At 56.4% G+C, this 15,640-nt stretch overlaps 8 protein-coding genes across 8 annotated transcripts; 4 read left to right on the top strand and 4 right to left on the bottom strand.

Moving 5' to 3' along the window:
- Window positions 1-1,351: 1,351 nt before the first annotated feature.
- E0L32_005459 (uncharacterized protein) lies at window positions 1,352-1,901 on the top strand (the record flags this gene model as incomplete). The annotated part of the gene is made up of 2 exons (XM_031139983.1): window positions 1,352-1,802; window positions 1,861-1,901. 2 exons carry the CDS (start codon window positions 1,352-1,354, stop codon window positions 1,899-1,901), a joined length of 492 nt encoding a protein of 163 aa, XP_030996206.1.
- Window positions 1,902-2,506: 605 nt separating this feature from the next.
- On the bottom strand, window positions 2,507-3,967 carry E0L32_005458 (uncharacterized protein; the record flags this gene model as incomplete). Its single annotated transcript, XM_031139982.1, has 4 exons — window positions 2,507-3,584; window positions 3,650-3,659; window positions 3,720-3,792; window positions 3,893-3,967. 4 exons carry the CDS (start codon window positions 3,965-3,967, stop codon window positions 2,507-2,509), a joined length of 1,236 nt encoding a protein of 411 aa, XP_030996205.1.
- A 498-nt stretch (window positions 3,968-4,465) lies between these two features.
- On the top strand, window positions 4,466-5,878 carry E0L32_005457 (uncharacterized protein; the record flags this gene model as incomplete). Its single annotated transcript, XM_031139981.1, has 2 exons — window positions 4,466-4,557; window positions 4,618-5,878. The coding sequence occupies 2 exons, from the start codon at window positions 4,466-4,468 to the stop codon at window positions 5,876-5,878; spliced, it is 1,353 nt and encodes a 450-aa protein (XP_030996204.1).
- A 260-nt stretch (window positions 5,879-6,138) lies between these two features.
- Window positions 6,139-7,599, bottom strand: E0L32_005456 (uncharacterized protein; the record flags this gene model as incomplete). The annotated part of the gene is made up of 1 exon (XM_031139979.1): window positions 6,139-7,599. The coding sequence occupies one exon, from the start codon at window positions 7,597-7,599 to the stop codon at window positions 6,139-6,141; it is 1,461 nt and encodes a 486-aa protein (XP_030996203.1).
- Window positions 7,600-8,374: 775 nt separating this feature from the next.
- Window positions 8,375-9,389, top strand: E0L32_005455 (uncharacterized protein; the record flags this gene model as incomplete). The annotated part of the gene is made up of 2 exons (XM_031139978.1): window positions 8,375-8,875; window positions 8,931-9,389. 2 exons carry the CDS (start codon window positions 8,375-8,377, stop codon window positions 9,387-9,389), a joined length of 960 nt encoding a protein of 319 aa, XP_030996202.1.
- A 194-nt stretch (window positions 9,390-9,583) lies between these two features.
- E0L32_005454 (uncharacterized protein) lies at window positions 9,584-10,261 on the bottom strand (the record flags this gene model as incomplete). Its single annotated transcript, XM_031139977.1, has 3 exons — window positions 9,584-9,988; window positions 10,038-10,095; window positions 10,206-10,261. 3 exons carry the CDS (start codon window positions 10,259-10,261, stop codon window positions 9,584-9,586), a joined length of 519 nt encoding a protein of 172 aa, XP_030996201.1.
- Window positions 10,262-11,323: 1,062 nt separating this feature from the next.
- Window positions 11,324-11,791, bottom strand: E0L32_005453 (uncharacterized protein; the record flags this gene model as incomplete). The annotated part of the gene is made up of 1 exon (XM_031139976.1): window positions 11,324-11,791. The coding sequence occupies one exon, from the start codon at window positions 11,789-11,791 to the stop codon at window positions 11,324-11,326; it is 468 nt and encodes a 155-aa protein (XP_030996200.1).
- A 959-nt stretch (window positions 11,792-12,750) lies between these two features.
- On the top strand, window positions 12,751-14,670 carry E0L32_005452 (uncharacterized protein; the record flags this gene model as incomplete). The annotated part of the gene is made up of 1 exon (XM_031139975.1): window positions 12,751-14,670. The coding sequence occupies one exon, from the start codon at window positions 12,751-12,753 to the stop codon at window positions 14,668-14,670; it is 1,920 nt and encodes a 639-aa protein (XP_030996199.1).
- Window positions 14,671-15,640: the final 970 nt, after the last annotated feature.

Raw genomic sequence — 15,640 nt, 5'->3', positions numbered from 1 at the left:
AACTATCTGACCACCATATTCTGAGAATTTACATCTTCACCAATGTACAAGAACCTATGTCCGTACCAGACCGGACAGGGGGCCCTTACGTACGATTTAGGAGCAAGTGTCTGTAATACAAGCCATTAGTGAATCATACTAGTCCATTAAAGAGAGCCTTGTGCCACTGTTGTGTTGCCCCATTTCAGACCACAAACTGAATCGACAAACATCAACAATTGCCGGGCCTATGAAAATTCTCCGAGCCATCACTTCTTAGCCGTTTGTACTCGATGATCTTGCGTTCTTAGTGTGACCCTTGAGAAACTGAACCGATGGGGAAAGGGGGGCCAGCTATCAGGCTGGATCCCCCTTGTCTTTGATGCAAGCGTCCAGTCTACCTGTCAGTCTGTGAAGTCGTCACTGGGCCACCAATCGAAATGGGATGAACATTGAAGTGTGACTATGAAAGAAATGCAGGCTGTATCACAAGCCACCGTCTCTGGTAGGCTGGCTATCCTCTTGGAGTGTTTGGGATTGTGAGAACAACATCTCTGGCAGAGACTGTGGCAGGGTGCCACTCTATCCCATGTTTGTTAAATGCCCCGATACAATCAATCATGAGTTTGTCAGACTGTGCTTGACAGTATCGCGCCTGTGATTTTCTCTGAACTTCTTTTGGGCGTTGGACATCACACATCGACGTCCACAAAAGGGGCAAGTGCGAAGGAAGGGTACTACCTAAAAGGCGACAGCCCGAGTGCGCACAAAGTGACGAGAGGCTCAAAGATCTGGGGCTTTCTCAAAATTCCTTGTCTTCAAGTACTTTAGTATATCAACTCAAACTCCCATTACGAACTAAGTAGGCGACGCGTGCCTCTCTCCCCTACACGTCACGCCCACCTCCCCCCAACTCCGCCTTCTAATCACCAGGGAGACTAATATTTCCCCATCATTATCGACCAAGTCGTTTCCTCTACCTACTCATCCAAGAGGTCGTTGCACTTTCCCCAAGACTTAACGTCAGTGCGACCTGACTCCCATCGTACTGCATTTTCCATCTTGAAACTGACAGCCTGCAGGCAGCCCTGAGACTTTCACAGCCTCCCTCTCCACCGCCCTCACTTCACCGTTCAGGCCTCACTAGCCAGAAAGAAAAGGGATCTGGTCCGCTGCGTTTACCGAGACTTATCTGACACCCTTTCACGTCAAGCGGGTGTGGAAAGAAAGCTGAGGAGGATCTGAGCGTCTGGTGACTGTTGGTAAGTCGAACCTGGGGATGGATGACAAGAAACTATCAGCACATTGAACACAAGACGCTGACAAGAGTGACCGCAGAAAACAACTCTGAGGATATCTCATCATCGTCGACATGGCCTACTACGGAGACGGCGGCAGCACCCCTAGCAGCCCCTACATGAACGTTACAGCCGGTATGGGTGACTCCCTCGGTCCCAAGGACCCCCTGACCCCTGGCGAAATCGCCGGCATCGTCTGTGCAGCCATCATGGTGGCCACCCTCATCGGAGTCGCCTTCTACATGAGATACCGCCGCGGCAAGCACATGCCTCCCAAGCCTCGCAGCGCATACCACGGTGCCTACAAGGCCGACGATCCTCGGTACTGGAACCCGGAGGGACAGCACTCGACGATCCTGAACTGGATCGAGTTCAAGCCCGACGCGCCGGGAAGCGCGAGCGGATCTACGCTGCATGGCCACGCTGCCACCAACGCTGGTCACGGTGATGGAGAGGGCGTCACTGCCCAGAGCCAGGCACGCAAGAAGACCTGGGCTCCGTGGACTCATCCCAAGGCCAAGCTGTGTATGTAGTCCCCTCCCCCGAACAACAGAAAATGTACTAACGCCCCCCTCCTACACAGTCCTGAACTCCCAGGCGCACCTTGCGCACGGCATGGTCTGAAGGACTTTACGAAACTGACCTGATTGTGAGAGACTCCCAAGAGGCATTTAGGGCCGTGCGAGACTGAGGGAGCAGTGGATCTTGCGGTTCGAGCGTCGACAGGTCTAGGGCTGTGGAGGAGGTCATGTTGTGTGGATTTGTTTTCTGACACTACGACATCCATCTGATGTGATGCATTTGTTTGTGTTTTTCGTCTAGTATCTCTCACTCCGAACTCGTGAGCTATGGTTGAAAGTTGGAAGTTTCTAACAGGAAATTGGCCTGTTGTTGAAAGTTGGCAGGGTGTGCATGTCTACTGCCATGGACCCTTATCTCGGGGATCAGTGTAGGGAGGAGAGCACACAAGATAACTCATAATCATAACAGTGCCTACTACACAACAATGTCATACTCCGTGATGTGTATTGAAGCAGAGATTATCAAAAGGAAAAAAAGACCCAGTAAAAGAGGAGATAGATACTAAGGACTCGACCTCAGGAACGCCATGACCAATGCAGCTGCTAATACGCTCCCTACAACGTATTGCCTGTATCATTTCTTGAACGAGTACCTGCTCCGAAGGGCCTGGCTGATGGTGCTCATCCTGCTCGCCATCCCGCCGTCCCTCATGTTGCTCGCGAGCGCTTCCTCGAGCGCCGACTGTGTGACCGAGGCATCTGTTGTACAATATTAGCTTCCGGGGCCTTCTTGCACGAAGAAAATGTTAGAAACCACTCGCCATCTAGATCACTGAAACTGCTGCCCATGCTCGGCGTCCCGTCGCTGCCATCGCGAGACACGCCCTTGCCCTTAGCAGCCGGGCTGCGTCCTGACAGCTCCGCAGTGCGACGGGGTGAAAGCGGCCCACTCGGCCCGGCGGTGCCGCTCTTGCGCGCCGGTGCCGGCGCTGCCGAGCTGGATGAGGAGTCCGAGGTCTGAGACTGGTGGACCCGTTCATGGGTGGGATCCTTGCGGCTCCGTACGCTGTGAGGTTCCCCTTTTAGTGTGGCTCCCGGGTCTTGGTAGCTCCCGCCGGCGTGCGCGGACGGTGGCAGGAAAGCAGGCTCGGCTTCGTCATCTCCAAGTCCGGGCGAGGCGCCCTCATCCTGGTGGGGTTGATAGCGAGGCGGGCGTCGGATGATGCGCGACTCCGCGACGCTCGACGAAGAGGACGACTCTTCGCCCGAGTCCGAGTCCGCCGGTCCCGGCGACATCGGGCCCGACGCTTCCCCGGCCGTCGTCGTGATAGGCAATGACGAGAGTCGGCGCCTGTGGGTATCTGTCCGTGGCGAGTTCGGTCCTACGGAAGCCCTGTCCGGCCTCGGGGACGAGCCGCTGGCGACCCTCTGCGTCATGGTATTCGTCGACGAGTTCCTAGACACCTGAGGCCGGGCGAAGCTCGATTTGCTCCCCGTGGATCCGGTTCCGGCGACGGTCAAGTCGCTCTTTGGCAGCGGGGAGTCCCGCCGGACGGACAGAGAGGATGGCGCTCGCCCGCCGCCACCCGAGCCCGTGCGCCTCATGGCCTCCGACGCGACGGTCCCCGAGTCGGAGCCCGGGTTCGGCGAGTGTGCGGCGGACGAGGTCGAGCCCTTGGCGGCCGTGGCTCGCCGCATCTGGGCGCGGACTTGCGAGGCATGGCGCTCGGTGAGGTACGTTGCCTGTTGGACGAGGAAGTCAACGGTGACTTGGAACCTTGAGGCCCTGGAAAGGATGAGTCGGGTCAGTTGGCTCGAATCATGGGGAGAAGCACCCGCAGGCAGGCTTACAGCTCGCTCCCTGGGAATTCAAACAAGTTAGCTTTTGGTACGGCAGAGGAAAATGCTCGATGAATCTCACAGTTGATGTCTGTTTGGGCAGCCCCAGACAATGTGTTCCACAAAGCGTCGTCCTTTGAGGCGTCCCAGTTCACCTGCGCGAAAGTCAGCAACGCTCAGCCTCGACCGAGAGAGCCAGTGGCATGACAAGGCTCCATCTCGAAGAAGGATGTCATAGCAAAGGTGTCACCGTACCGGAGGAGGATCGACAAAGTCTCCCCGCGGGAAGGGGAGGCGGATAAACACCGTAAAAGCCGGCTCCGGATCCATCTGATCGGCAGCGTCACATCGCGATCGGTGCGCCGTTGTTTCTCAAGGAGTCGGGAGTTGAGGAGCTGGCGAGCTTTCCCCACGATTTGGAGATCCATGGATGGGGGGCTTATCGGCGCTGATAGCGCTTGATAGGCATCAATGATGCGCACGAGCCACGCTGCGCGGGCGGTACAAGGGTCCAGCGCAAGGCACAAAGGCGCTAAGGAATTGGGGCATCTTAGGGGGAGCACGGGCTCCTACAGTGCCAAAACCCGTCCGCGTTCTCCGCCCAGCCGCGTTGCTGGGGCAGTTGAGCAAAGCTAGGCTGGCAGAATTTCCCGAATTCTTTGGTTCGCGCAAACGCTGCTCGAACCTGCTCACCACCAAGGAGACAAAGAAGCTATCACAGAGACCGCATCATCTCTTTGTGCGTCGGAAGACCCCAATTATATTTCCCTGACACAGTATCTTTCTCATTCCGCGCAAATCCTGGCTGGTCCTTAACAGCTCACCAAGATGGCGCCCTTGATCCTACACAACGTTCCGGACGAGGAACGATATATAGGCGATGATGGCGTCGTTCGCCCCTATGCCATGCTATTTCCCACGTAAGTCACAATGTCTTTCTCGCCATACTCGGTCAAAAACTCACCTTGGTTCTGGTCTAGTCAGGATCAGGCGCCTCTTCGCGCCCGCAGAGCCGCTGCCGAAAAGGGGTCCTTCGGCAAGTCAACAAGGAGATCGCGCTCCAAGACCGGCACGCCTGCGCGTCGGGAAGATCCGACCGTGGCCGCAGCCGATGCAGTATTCGGCGCCTGGAAAGAGCAGCAGTCGAAAGATGGGGGGAAGAGCACAGCTACAACGCCTCAGCGCTCGTCAAGCATGCTTCCCACATCACAGTCGCAACCCATCCTGCCGACCCAGGGCCTCGACGACTCCAGTACGACAGCACCAACCCGCGCGCCGCATAAGGAGCCGACGGAGGTTTTGCTGCGGGGATACCGGTCATCGAAGCAGCAGTATGCTGCCATCAACCACTACGAGGAACTCGCGGGGCGCATCTGCGAAGACTACGCGCGCGATCCCCCAATCGAGAACCGGCGGTACAAGTCTGAGCTGCGGGACCCAGCGTACACGCGACGCAAGCCGCTGACGCCGGAGGAGAGGGTCAAGGTCAACAGGGCAGATGGCGGCGAGCACTGGGTCAAGGTCACGTTTGAATCGGTGCAAGCAGCAGACGCGGCTATATTTTCGTCGCCTCAGAAGATCTTGGGACATCTGGTGTACGCTGACCCATATCACGGCCTGCCCCCCGTTCGCGATGAAGCGATCCCGGACCCAGTCACTGCTGCTGGCGAGATATTTGCCGCTGCATTCAGATCGGAAGATTCGCACCAGTCCCGCTCCCTGCGCGGTCTTCCACCGCGCGGACCCCCGCGACCTGCGGAGGGACGTGGACAGCCCGCCACTCTGCCCAAGTCCTTCACCACGACATCGCTGCCAACAGACCTGGACATGTCGCCTCCTCAGTCGCAAACTTCGTCATACACCCTTGACACTGCCACCGCAACCATGGGTACCGACTCATTGACTGCGTCCTCGGCTACCATCACAGGCACGGCCGTCAAACAGTCCACTCCTCAAGACGATGACATCTATTGCAAGACCATCCCGACGGTCCGGAGAGCCAAGCTGATCTCGGCTGAGCAAGCGCTTCTGCCGCAGACATCCTACACCCAGCGGATACTGAACATGATCCCGTTCCTCAAATGGTTCAGTGGCTCCATGATTGGCGATCAAGTGCCCAGGAACGATAACGGCGAGTTTGACTGGGACAAGGCGAGTCTGTACTGGAAGTTCATCTGCTGGCTCGACTCGACCTTCGGACTCTTTGGTGGAGAGATCCTGAACGCGGACAAGGAGGATTAATGACCGCGCGGACTCGGGGAGGGGGGAATGGAAGTTTCGATACCGGATAACACGGCGGCGTTGGGGATAACTGCACAGCATACAGGCCAGAGTCAAGGAGTTATGTTTGCATAGAACATTGTACTTTTATGTCATGAGTACTATCGGACCCTTCAGGGGTACACTAGCCTTGGATGCTACCTATACAAAAACAGATGTGCTGATAAATGACAACCATAAACGCCTCCCATGAGGGGGTATAACTGTACAAAAAACCTTCTTCAGTTCAACGTGACACTGTCCCGCCTTGCTCTCTGACTCGAAGCTACCGAGCTAGTTCTCGATACATCATGTTCGTCGTCGTCATCGCGCCGCCATGGATCGTCGTCGTCCTCGTATCCGTCATTGCTGGCTATATCTCGCGCAATTTTGGATGCCGTCGGCCGCGGCGTATTGTCCGGGTCTTCAAAGGCGGATGACTGACTTGGAGGTTCGAGCCTCGGCCCCATGACCTCATCTGGATCAACCGCTACGGGTTGTGGTGAAAACGGCCGGATGATGCCCCGTCCTCGTATAGGTTCCGAGAAGACACTGTCCGTCTCGCCGCCGCCGCCTCCGCCACTGCCCTTGACTGGCGAAAGGGCACCCTCCAGGCTCTGATATCGGTCCGTCCCGTCAACCGTCAGGCTATCCGACCTCCCGTGTGTACTGTGCAGGGCCGCCGAATCGCTTGCCGAGTCCGCCAATATGCTCTTCGGCGGCAGTATGCTGAAGATCTTGCTCCCGGGGTCGCCCCCGCCGGCCCCGAACTGCTCCTCCTCGGCCGCCGCGGCAAAGAGGTCGTGCCCCTTCTCCAGGACGTCGTCGAGCCCGCCGCCGGACCAGCCCTTGCGCGCGAGGCTCTCGAATATGTCGACCTCGGCCCGCACGAGGCTGCAGCTGGCGTCGGCGATGCGCGCGCTGGTTTCCTGGCACTCGCGCAGCAGGGCGCGCGCGTGGTCGGCGTGCAGGCTCGTCAGGCCGTCGAGCTTGGCCGTCAGCTCGACGAGGTGCTCGCGGAAGCGCGCGACGTCGCGGCGCTTCTGCTGGCGGTGCAGCTTGAGCCCTTCCTTCTCGAGGCGGCGGATCTCGCGCGACTGCTCGCGCGCGCGGGACTCGTACCCCTCGTTCTCGTCGTCGACCTCGCGGCGCCACTTGTCGAGCTCGTGCAGCAGGGGCACCTCGAAGGAGCGGTAGACGGTCTCGGACAGGATCTGCTGGTGGTTGGCGACGAGGTGGTGCACGCCGCTGATGGCCAGCAGCGGGTCGGCCGTGCACGAGGTCCCCGCCCCCGCGACGAAGGAGCTCGACATGGTGGCCGCCGCGGCCGTGGGCCCGCCGCCGTCGTGGCTGCCGAGGCCCGTCGTGGGGAGGGGCCCGATGGCCTCGGCGCGGGCCTCCTTGAGGCGCGCGCAGGTCTCGAGGGCGGAGCCGAAGCTCGAGGCGGCGGTGCCGAGGGCGGCGAGCGCGACGCGGTAGGCCTTGGCGCTGGCGAGCAGGTCCGCGTAGGCGGCGTGCGAGAGGTCGAGGTCCGCGCGGGACAGCACGGCGTGGGCCGGCCGCGGAGGCGGCGGCAGGGGCAGGTTGAACTGGGATATCGGGTTCGCGGTCGAGGCGTACGAGTACGTCGGCGAGGACGGGACGGGCGGGAGCTGCGACGGCGAAGGGGTCGGCGGCGTGGCCGGCCGGCGCGGGGGTGCCATCGCACAGTAGTTTTTGGTGTGTGTGTGCGCGCGCGCGTTTGCGATCGTAAAAAAAGGTTGGATTGCGCGTGCTATGCTGAGAGATCCGTCCCCTCCAGTCCCCCTCTTCTTTTGCGGGCGGCGGGTTATCTCGGTCCTGCGCGCTTTTGTTGACTTTGGCTGTTGCCTCGTTGGCGATTACGCAAGCTGGCTTATACGCGATCTGAGGTCTATGAGCGTGGGCCGGGCTGCGGCATGGTGGCACGACAGATTACCGGATCTCGGGAGCCTTGGTTTTGCGCAATGTGTTCAGTCCGATTGTAACCTCCTGGCAGCTTGATCAGCTTCCCTGGCCTCTTTGTCAAGTGGTTGATTCGACAGGTGATCCACCATAGCAACTATCTGGACCCCTGTCTCCGGGACCCCTTGTGATCCGAATTCCCACACCACCGGCTCCGTAAAATTGGCCGATAAGCCGCCTGCAGATAAGAATGTCCTTACATTGTAACTATGTACCCCTCCGCCTCCAACAATGAGCAAGGAATCACGAGAAACGGCCGAATCTGAAAGATTTCAAGATAGTGCTTTAAAACTTCGAGATGATGGCGCGATGATTATTCCCTCAGTGATGCTAAAGTCAATGATGGACTCTGCGGCCGAATTGGTCTTGTTGTATGTTGTAAAAGAACAGTATCCACAGGTCCAAATCATCACTTAAACTTCCAGTTTTTATTTCTGGCCAACGACTTATACACAAAAGCCAATCAACAGTGCAATTTCAGATTGCTGATCAGACATGGCCGACTTACCAGACTCACCACCTCAATTCTCCTCAAGAAAAGCCAAGATCCTCGAGCAGCTTCAACTCCCAGACACCGACTACACCGACGCCTCGCCCAAGGGCTCAGTAGATGAGGGTATCAAAGAGCTCATCGCCGAGATCAACGCATACGATGGTTTTGTGACGACCAGCAGCTGCGCTGGCCGAGTCAGCGTGTTTCTCGAGGGCGTCAAGGCAGACTCGGGCCCTTCAAGCGACCCGGATGAGGAACCGGAGTCTCGAGTGCCCAACCAGGTCGCCAGCTCCGGAGGCAAAGGAGGCGGCGGCAAATGGTTATTCGTCTCCCACGACCCTTTGGACAGGTCGGAAGGCTCCTCAGATGCAACATCTAGCGGAAACCATTGGCGAGATCAGTTTGCTCTCCCGGCCGTCGATGGGGCCGCGATGGAATCAATGTGCAGTATCAGTGCCGGGTCTTGTCGTCCACGTCTGATACATTTCAAATTTGAACCTATGGTAGGCCTTGCAGCAACGTCTCGCGGCAGAAGAATGACCAGCTAACACTCGACAGATCCTTCATATTCTTACCGCATCACTAGCACACGCCCAGCTCGCTATCAAATGCGGTCTGCAGGGCGGCTTCCGCGAGAGCGGTGCTCTCAACTTGGTCCCCGGCTCTTCAAGTCACGCGGTGACCCCTATGGTGGCTATTCGATCCATGGGGCTGGGATTTGAATCTATGATCGGTATCGAGCAAGTCGATGGCCAACGGTACTGCACTGTTGCGCCGGAATACATCGCAGCATTGGTAACCCTAGCCAATGAGCATTTCGCGGAGAACCAGAGAAGGATACAGAGGTTCAGGGAGGCCCTCAAAGAATCGATGCAAGGGCAAGTAAAGCTGAACAAGGACGGTATGGCGTGGGAAGATGCTGCAGCACGGAGAGAACGCAAGAGGGCAGAAGGTCTGAGGAGGAGGGAACAGCTCAGGCAGTCGCAAAGGCCAGCAACAGAAGACCCCGATACTTGAGCTTATCTCCAGGCAGCCTCTGGTAGTTTCGACTTCAGTCTATTGCGTTTCTATGCAGGCTTTTCTTGCTCCCAGCGCCTTTCTTGCTGTGAGGTCCGTATAATACATAACAATGATGTCGATGGCGACGCATCGTGGCGGTTGTGATATGTCGCTTAGCATGTCCAACTCGTAACATCCCCCTGTGCTCCTCTTCATGATACAACCTTGTCAACCCAGACCTTTTCAAGCCTGCGGACCTCCTCCTTGAAGTTCTCCACCTCCTGCCAGCAGTCGAGCGGCCGCCTGTCGTGCTCCCGCAGGCACCGGATGACATCTGAGCGCGCGGTCTCGACGGACTCCGGCAGCTGCCGTACTTGCTTGCGCTCCTCGAGCTTTTTGCGTAGTGCCTCGACCTCCTTGGACACAGCCGGGCTGGACAGCTGGCCCTTTACGTCCTTCTCGGATAGCTCTGATAGTTTCTCCTGCGCCTTCTTAAAGGCCTCTGCCTCTTTGGCCTGTAGTTTCTTCAGCTCCTCGGCCACGCGGGCTTGGATATGAAGCTCAAGGGTCTGCGCTCGGGATGCGTCGGTCTGGTGGATGGGAAGTCGCTTGTTAGCCTGCAGGGCCCTCGTGATCGCATCGCCTACCGATGATTGGTGACCTTACCTCTGTGCTGGATTGTAGAGACTCGACGATGTTCTGGGACACGCTGGTAGGGCCGGAGCTAATTGAGGAATCGTTTTGTCAGTAATGGTCGGTCTCATCGATCGTGGGCCGGGACGGAACGGAGCCGGCAGGATCAGAGTAGGGACAAGGGAAGAACATCAAACGCACCCTTTCCAGACGTGTGGAGATGCACCAGTCTCCGGCTTGGATGCGGACGAACCCATGGCGGCAGAGAATCGTCAATTGGCTCCGTTCGGGGGTCGTGTGTCAGTCTTTATGACGTTGTGCTTGCGGGTGGCCGAGAGCTGCTTCTGCGCGCAACTGACGATGGGGAAATATGCGCAATTCTGCCGAGGGCCTGTCGAAGCCAATGGCAGGTGCCGGACAGGTGCGAGAGAAGGCGGTCGCGGGACCAGGAAAAGTTTATGCCTGAGGCTAGTATCCATGGACCCCTTGACTGTTAGGAAGCCACTGAAAAGCCACCTGTGTAGCTGGGCATGCCCAGTTTCAGGCGCTAGAAGAAAACAAAAATCCACTAACGGGAACGATCTTTAGGGGATTCCTCAGCTGGTGGCTTTGGCACGCGATTAATAGTACCCGAAGCCACAGCGCTCCCAGCCCACGATCTTCACTCCCGTCAACAACGTCAAAGCTCAGCGCCAAGTCGGATGCAATGACGACATGGATCAATCCTTCCCACGTGCAATCTATTCGAGAATCACTAGCCTGGGGACGCCTTGTAAGAGGAAATGTTTATCATCTTGGTCCCTGGAAATGAACACCGGGTTGGATTTTGTGAGACAAAGAGCTATTGCTACAGGCTGTGCAGCTTCTTCAGCTTTGCTTCATCCAGAGGCGGTCAAAGGGGAGATCAAGTAACGAGCATGTTCTGGTATACTGGTCACGACCGTTGACGTATGGAGGACAAGAGTCCAGTCTGTATAGTCGTCCCATAAGTCTCAGTAGAAATCTCTGGTGAGCGTACGAAATATGTGCAATATCTAGCATGCCCTGTTGCTCGTACGACTGCATCAGGCACAGTCCTTTGAAGAGGCACAGGAACCCGGATACCTACATCATCAGCGAGACTGAGGCACAGTCAGATGCAGCAAGCATTCGTGCAGATGGTTGGAGTGGTCGAGTCGGAGTCCTTGGATCCATCAATGATCCCTCTCATTCCTGGTCAAGCGTTCCTGGTGGCTGGATCTGCGCCGTAAGCAGTCTAGCCCCGCAGGTCCCCTGCGTTAACCTCTGGGCATTCCCCCTTGCTCCCCTGAAGCCTGCCACTAGGCTAGAACGGGAGGCGCCGTAAGAAACGCTGGACCAGTCATCTTGCAGGCCTTCATGCCAGGTCCGGATGTTTGAATCATAGCTCTGCGTTCTTGGTGAAACGGAGGCGATTGATAGGCTGGCGCCGGGTCAGCTTCGACTTTCGCCGCCTTAGCTGCTGCGGATGCCACCACTTCGTCCGGTTCCCTCTGGTCAACCCCTTGATAGCCCTGGACTCCAGATGGCCAGTTCGCCAGTGATTCCGAGTGAATGCCAGCCTCTAGATCCTCTAGGATTCCCTCAGGGCCCTCGTATGCTGAGCAACCGATAGGCTGGTAGGGATCCGCCCCCCGCTGGCGACCTCGAGATGTCTGCGCGGCTTGGCGCTGGATCAGCCCAGGCTTGAAGGGGCGTGGGTCGATGTTGGTATGTACATGCGTTTTCCAGGCTCTGCATGTCGGTGAAAGGCATGCAGTCAACCTCATCGTGTACCTGAGCCAAGTTGGTAGGTGAGATTGATGTCAGGGGTGCACGAGGCCACCACCTCTTGGCCGTGTACCCACAAGATCGCCACTGCGCTCTTAAAAGGGTTGTGATGCTCTTCATTCCCCGTCCCGGCGGTCGTCCTTTGGGTCATCCTGATCAACAGTCTCTTTTTTTCCTATTCTGGCCTCCAGCGCTGGGTGCTGGTGAGCCAAGACCTCTTTCAGATATCGGTCTGTGTCGATCCGGAAACACCATCATCACCGTGCTCAACATCGTCACTGCGATCTGTCTTCCATTCTTGCCTCACTACTCAGAAAGCCAGGCTTTCCCGGGTCTTTATACCATTCCTTACTTCCGCTCCGTACAGGCCTTTCTCGCATCCGGAGTCATTGTTCTTGACTGTTCAGTCTTTGGACAAACATCACAGCGGGAGCGGCTGAGCTTTCATTCTCTTCGGTCTTTGACAACACTAACGCAATCGCTCTTTGGCTTCTCGAAGAACAACCCTCAAAAAGTCCAGAATTCCATCTCACTGTCGCTTCACACGAGCATATGTTGGATTGGGTGACAAGTCGACTGCCAAAAAGCTACCGCGTGTCTCCTGCCCCGGCTATTGATAAGGCAGTGAAGACCTGTTGTGAATCACTGCATCGCAAATCTATTGTGCTACTGGACTCATCCAATTCATTACAGTGAATGGAAGTGGCCCCCCCAGGCAGCCGCAGCAGCTCGTTACATAAAGAAGGTTGCCTTATTGTTCTCTCGTACACAATGAGACTGTTCTCTTGATCTTCCCAACAACGACAATAGACGCTTTATTTGTCGCGACAAAGCCTTCTTCGAACCCTTTATTACGAACCTTGTCGCCAACAAATCTCAAGAAGGTCACTCCAGATTCACAAACATTTTGTCAACTATACAACGGCTTTTTTTTTTATCACACCCCTTACACCACACGATGCATTCACTTCAACCGCGGCGGCTGGCCGCTGCCGAGCCATCCATACTGCTCCAGTCCTTCCAACTGAGAGATGCCACATCAACAGCTTCAATATCAACGACGACAGCATCGGCGCCCGCAGCCAACCCGACCATAGCCCCGTATCACACCGGGCTCAATGGAGTCAGCCAGCACCTCAATCTTGTCTTCAAGGATGCGCTTTGGTGGAGTCTGGGGGTCGTCGCCTTGATCATTTTGGGCATCCGGCTGGGCGAAATTGCGTGGTCAAAACTACGACTTGTTTCTGCCATGTCCGTTGCTGGAGAGAAGCAGGCCTACTGGAGGGTATCTCAGTGGAGCAGGATGCCATCTTTGAAGAAGAACCTCATCTATGCGCCTTTGTGGAAGAAGCGACACAACAGAGAGTTCCGGCTCTCATCGGCCATCAACATGGGCACGCTTCCGACAAGGTTGCAAGCCATTCTCCTAGGCCTCTACCTGGGCAGCAACGTGGTTTACATGTTTGTTCTTAACTGGGCGAACGAGAATCGTTACTCCTTCTGCGCCGAGCTTCGCGGACGCTCGGGCACCCTCGCAGCAGTCAACATGGTACCCTTGATCATATTGGCCAGCAGGAACAACCCTCTGATCGGCATGCTGAAGATCAGCTTTGACACATACAATCTCATTCATCGATGGATGGGTCGGACCGTTGCGATCGAGGTGATCATCCATACCGTTGCCTGGGCTGTCGTCCAGCTGGCGGACGGTGGCTGGCCGGCGTTATTCAATCGTGTACTTCATGACCGATTCATCGCCTCTGGCACCGCAGGCACAATTGCCTTTGTCATTCTGGTCATCCTCTCCATCTCGCCCTTGCGTCACGCATTCTACGAGACATTTCTGAACACGCATATCATCCTCGCCTTCATCATTGTCGTCTGCACCTGGGTCCACTGTGCAACAGCAGAGATCCCTGGCGGTCTTCCTCAGCTCCCCTGGGTCATTGCTATCGTGCTGCTCTGGATCGCTGAGCGCCTGGCCCGCATGATCCGCCTTGCATTCTGCAACTGGTCAGACCGAGGCTTCACCGAGGCAATCGTCGAGCCTCTCCCTGGTGACACCTGCCGTGTCACGATGCATCTCGCCCGCTATGTCGACGTCAAGCCCGGCCAGCATGCTTACTTGCGGTTCGGAGGTGTCAATCCGTGGGAAAACCACCCCTTCTCCATCGCATGTTGGGAGCACAAATCGGTGGAGCGGACCTTGCCAATCAACGAGAAGCAGATCTCTACCGCCACTGACAAGAGCAACATGGTCACTTCGGTCTCATTTCTCATCGGCGCACAGACAGGTTTCACCCGCAAGCTGTACAACAAGGCACGTCAGGAGAGCCAAATGCGTCCGGACGGCAGGTTTGCGGTCGCCCTGCGGGCCGCCTTTGAGGGCCCGTATGCAGGCCACCACTCGCTCGACAGTTACGGCCACGCGGTTCTGATCGCCGGTGCCACTGGTATCACCCATCAGATGAGCTACCTTAGGCACTTGATCCAGGGCTACAACGACGGCATCGTAGCAACCCGCAGAGTAACCCTGATATGGGTTATGCGCGACCACGAATCATTGGAGTGGGTGAGGGGGTGGATGGACGAGGTTCTTCGACTGCCGGGGAGGAAGCACCTCTTGCGGATACACCTCTTCATCACCAGGCCAAAGAACCCGGCCCAGATCAACTCCCAATCCAACACGGTCCGCATATCACCTGGGCGGCCTAACATTCCTCTCATCATCAGGAAGGAGGTCTCGGAGCAGGTGGGCGCCATGTGTGTCACGGTCTGCGGGCCTGGCGCTCTGGCAGACGATGTCCGGAGCGCAGTCAGAGAGGTTCAAAGTCAGGGCAACGTTGTAAGCCTCCATGAGGAAGCATTTACGTGGTGAGCCGGGGGGAAAGAACGAAGAAAACCACTTGCATCATTGCATTTATTGTCGTCTCATTTCTTGTTGGGCTGTTCCCGCTCAACTCTGTTCCAATATTTCGATTCGTTGCCATTCCAAATGGTCTTTTTTTTTCTTGCAGCAAGCTGTATTCGATGATGAGCCAGGCTATTATTATTTTTCAGGGGAAGCATGAAGAGTAATGCATTAGAGGCATGGCGTTTTTTGATAATTCGACATTTCATAGCAGCAAGCACCAAATGCATATATTCCCGGAGGGGCATGGAGACCCGGGAAGAACAATTTCGAGCAATCATTCAAACAATGACATCTCATTTCCCTTTGTGATCTGCAATATTGAGAGTAATTTACTGACCCTTTCGTTCGGCATCTGCTATCCGGAGTTGCCATGGAATCCGAGTGCAAGGAGCCTTGTTGAAATGATCAATTGAGTCATCCAAGTGAAACCCCAGCCCAAATGATGTCTTGTATGGAATTGCTGTCATAGAAAGCTGGGGGACTGTGGGATCGGGACACACCCATGCTTTCCTAGGGTCTTGCATCCCAATCACTATGTAGACGTACTTGTACAGCCTCATATAAGAGCCCAAGCCCTGCCGACAACGGCATTCCATCTCGCACATTAACGTTCTTATTGGCAACTTAACAACCTGTCGGATACAGTTGATGCTTCTCCCACTGCAGCATCTCTGATTGGTCGAGAGGAGCGGTTTGCGGCGGCAAGGTGCGGCTCTGTTCCCCAATTGGCGGATCCTGGCTGGCCACTGCATGCGCTGTGCTTCCCCACTACCGAACGTAGCGGCCATGATCCTGACTGCGGGGCATTTTTGGGCGATCATCGGACGGGACCCTAACGAAGATTGATGCTAGGCCTGTGAGTGGTGTGGTATTACCGGTGGTGGAAGGGCGCGCGACGTTCAAAGTGTGACTCAAAAAGTCTTTTGACTCGGCA

Source organism: Thyridium curvatum, assembly GCF_004353045.1.
Source record: "Thyridium curvatum strain D216 chromosome Unknown NODE_28_length_411853_cov_82.906025, whole genome shotgun sequence".
NCBI lineage: Eukaryota > Fungi > Ascomycota > Sordariomycetes > Thyridiales > Thyridiaceae > Thyridium > Thyridium curvatum.
The sequence above is the reverse complement of the archived record's forward strand: the minus strand, read 5'-3'. Positions and strand labels throughout refer to the sequence as shown.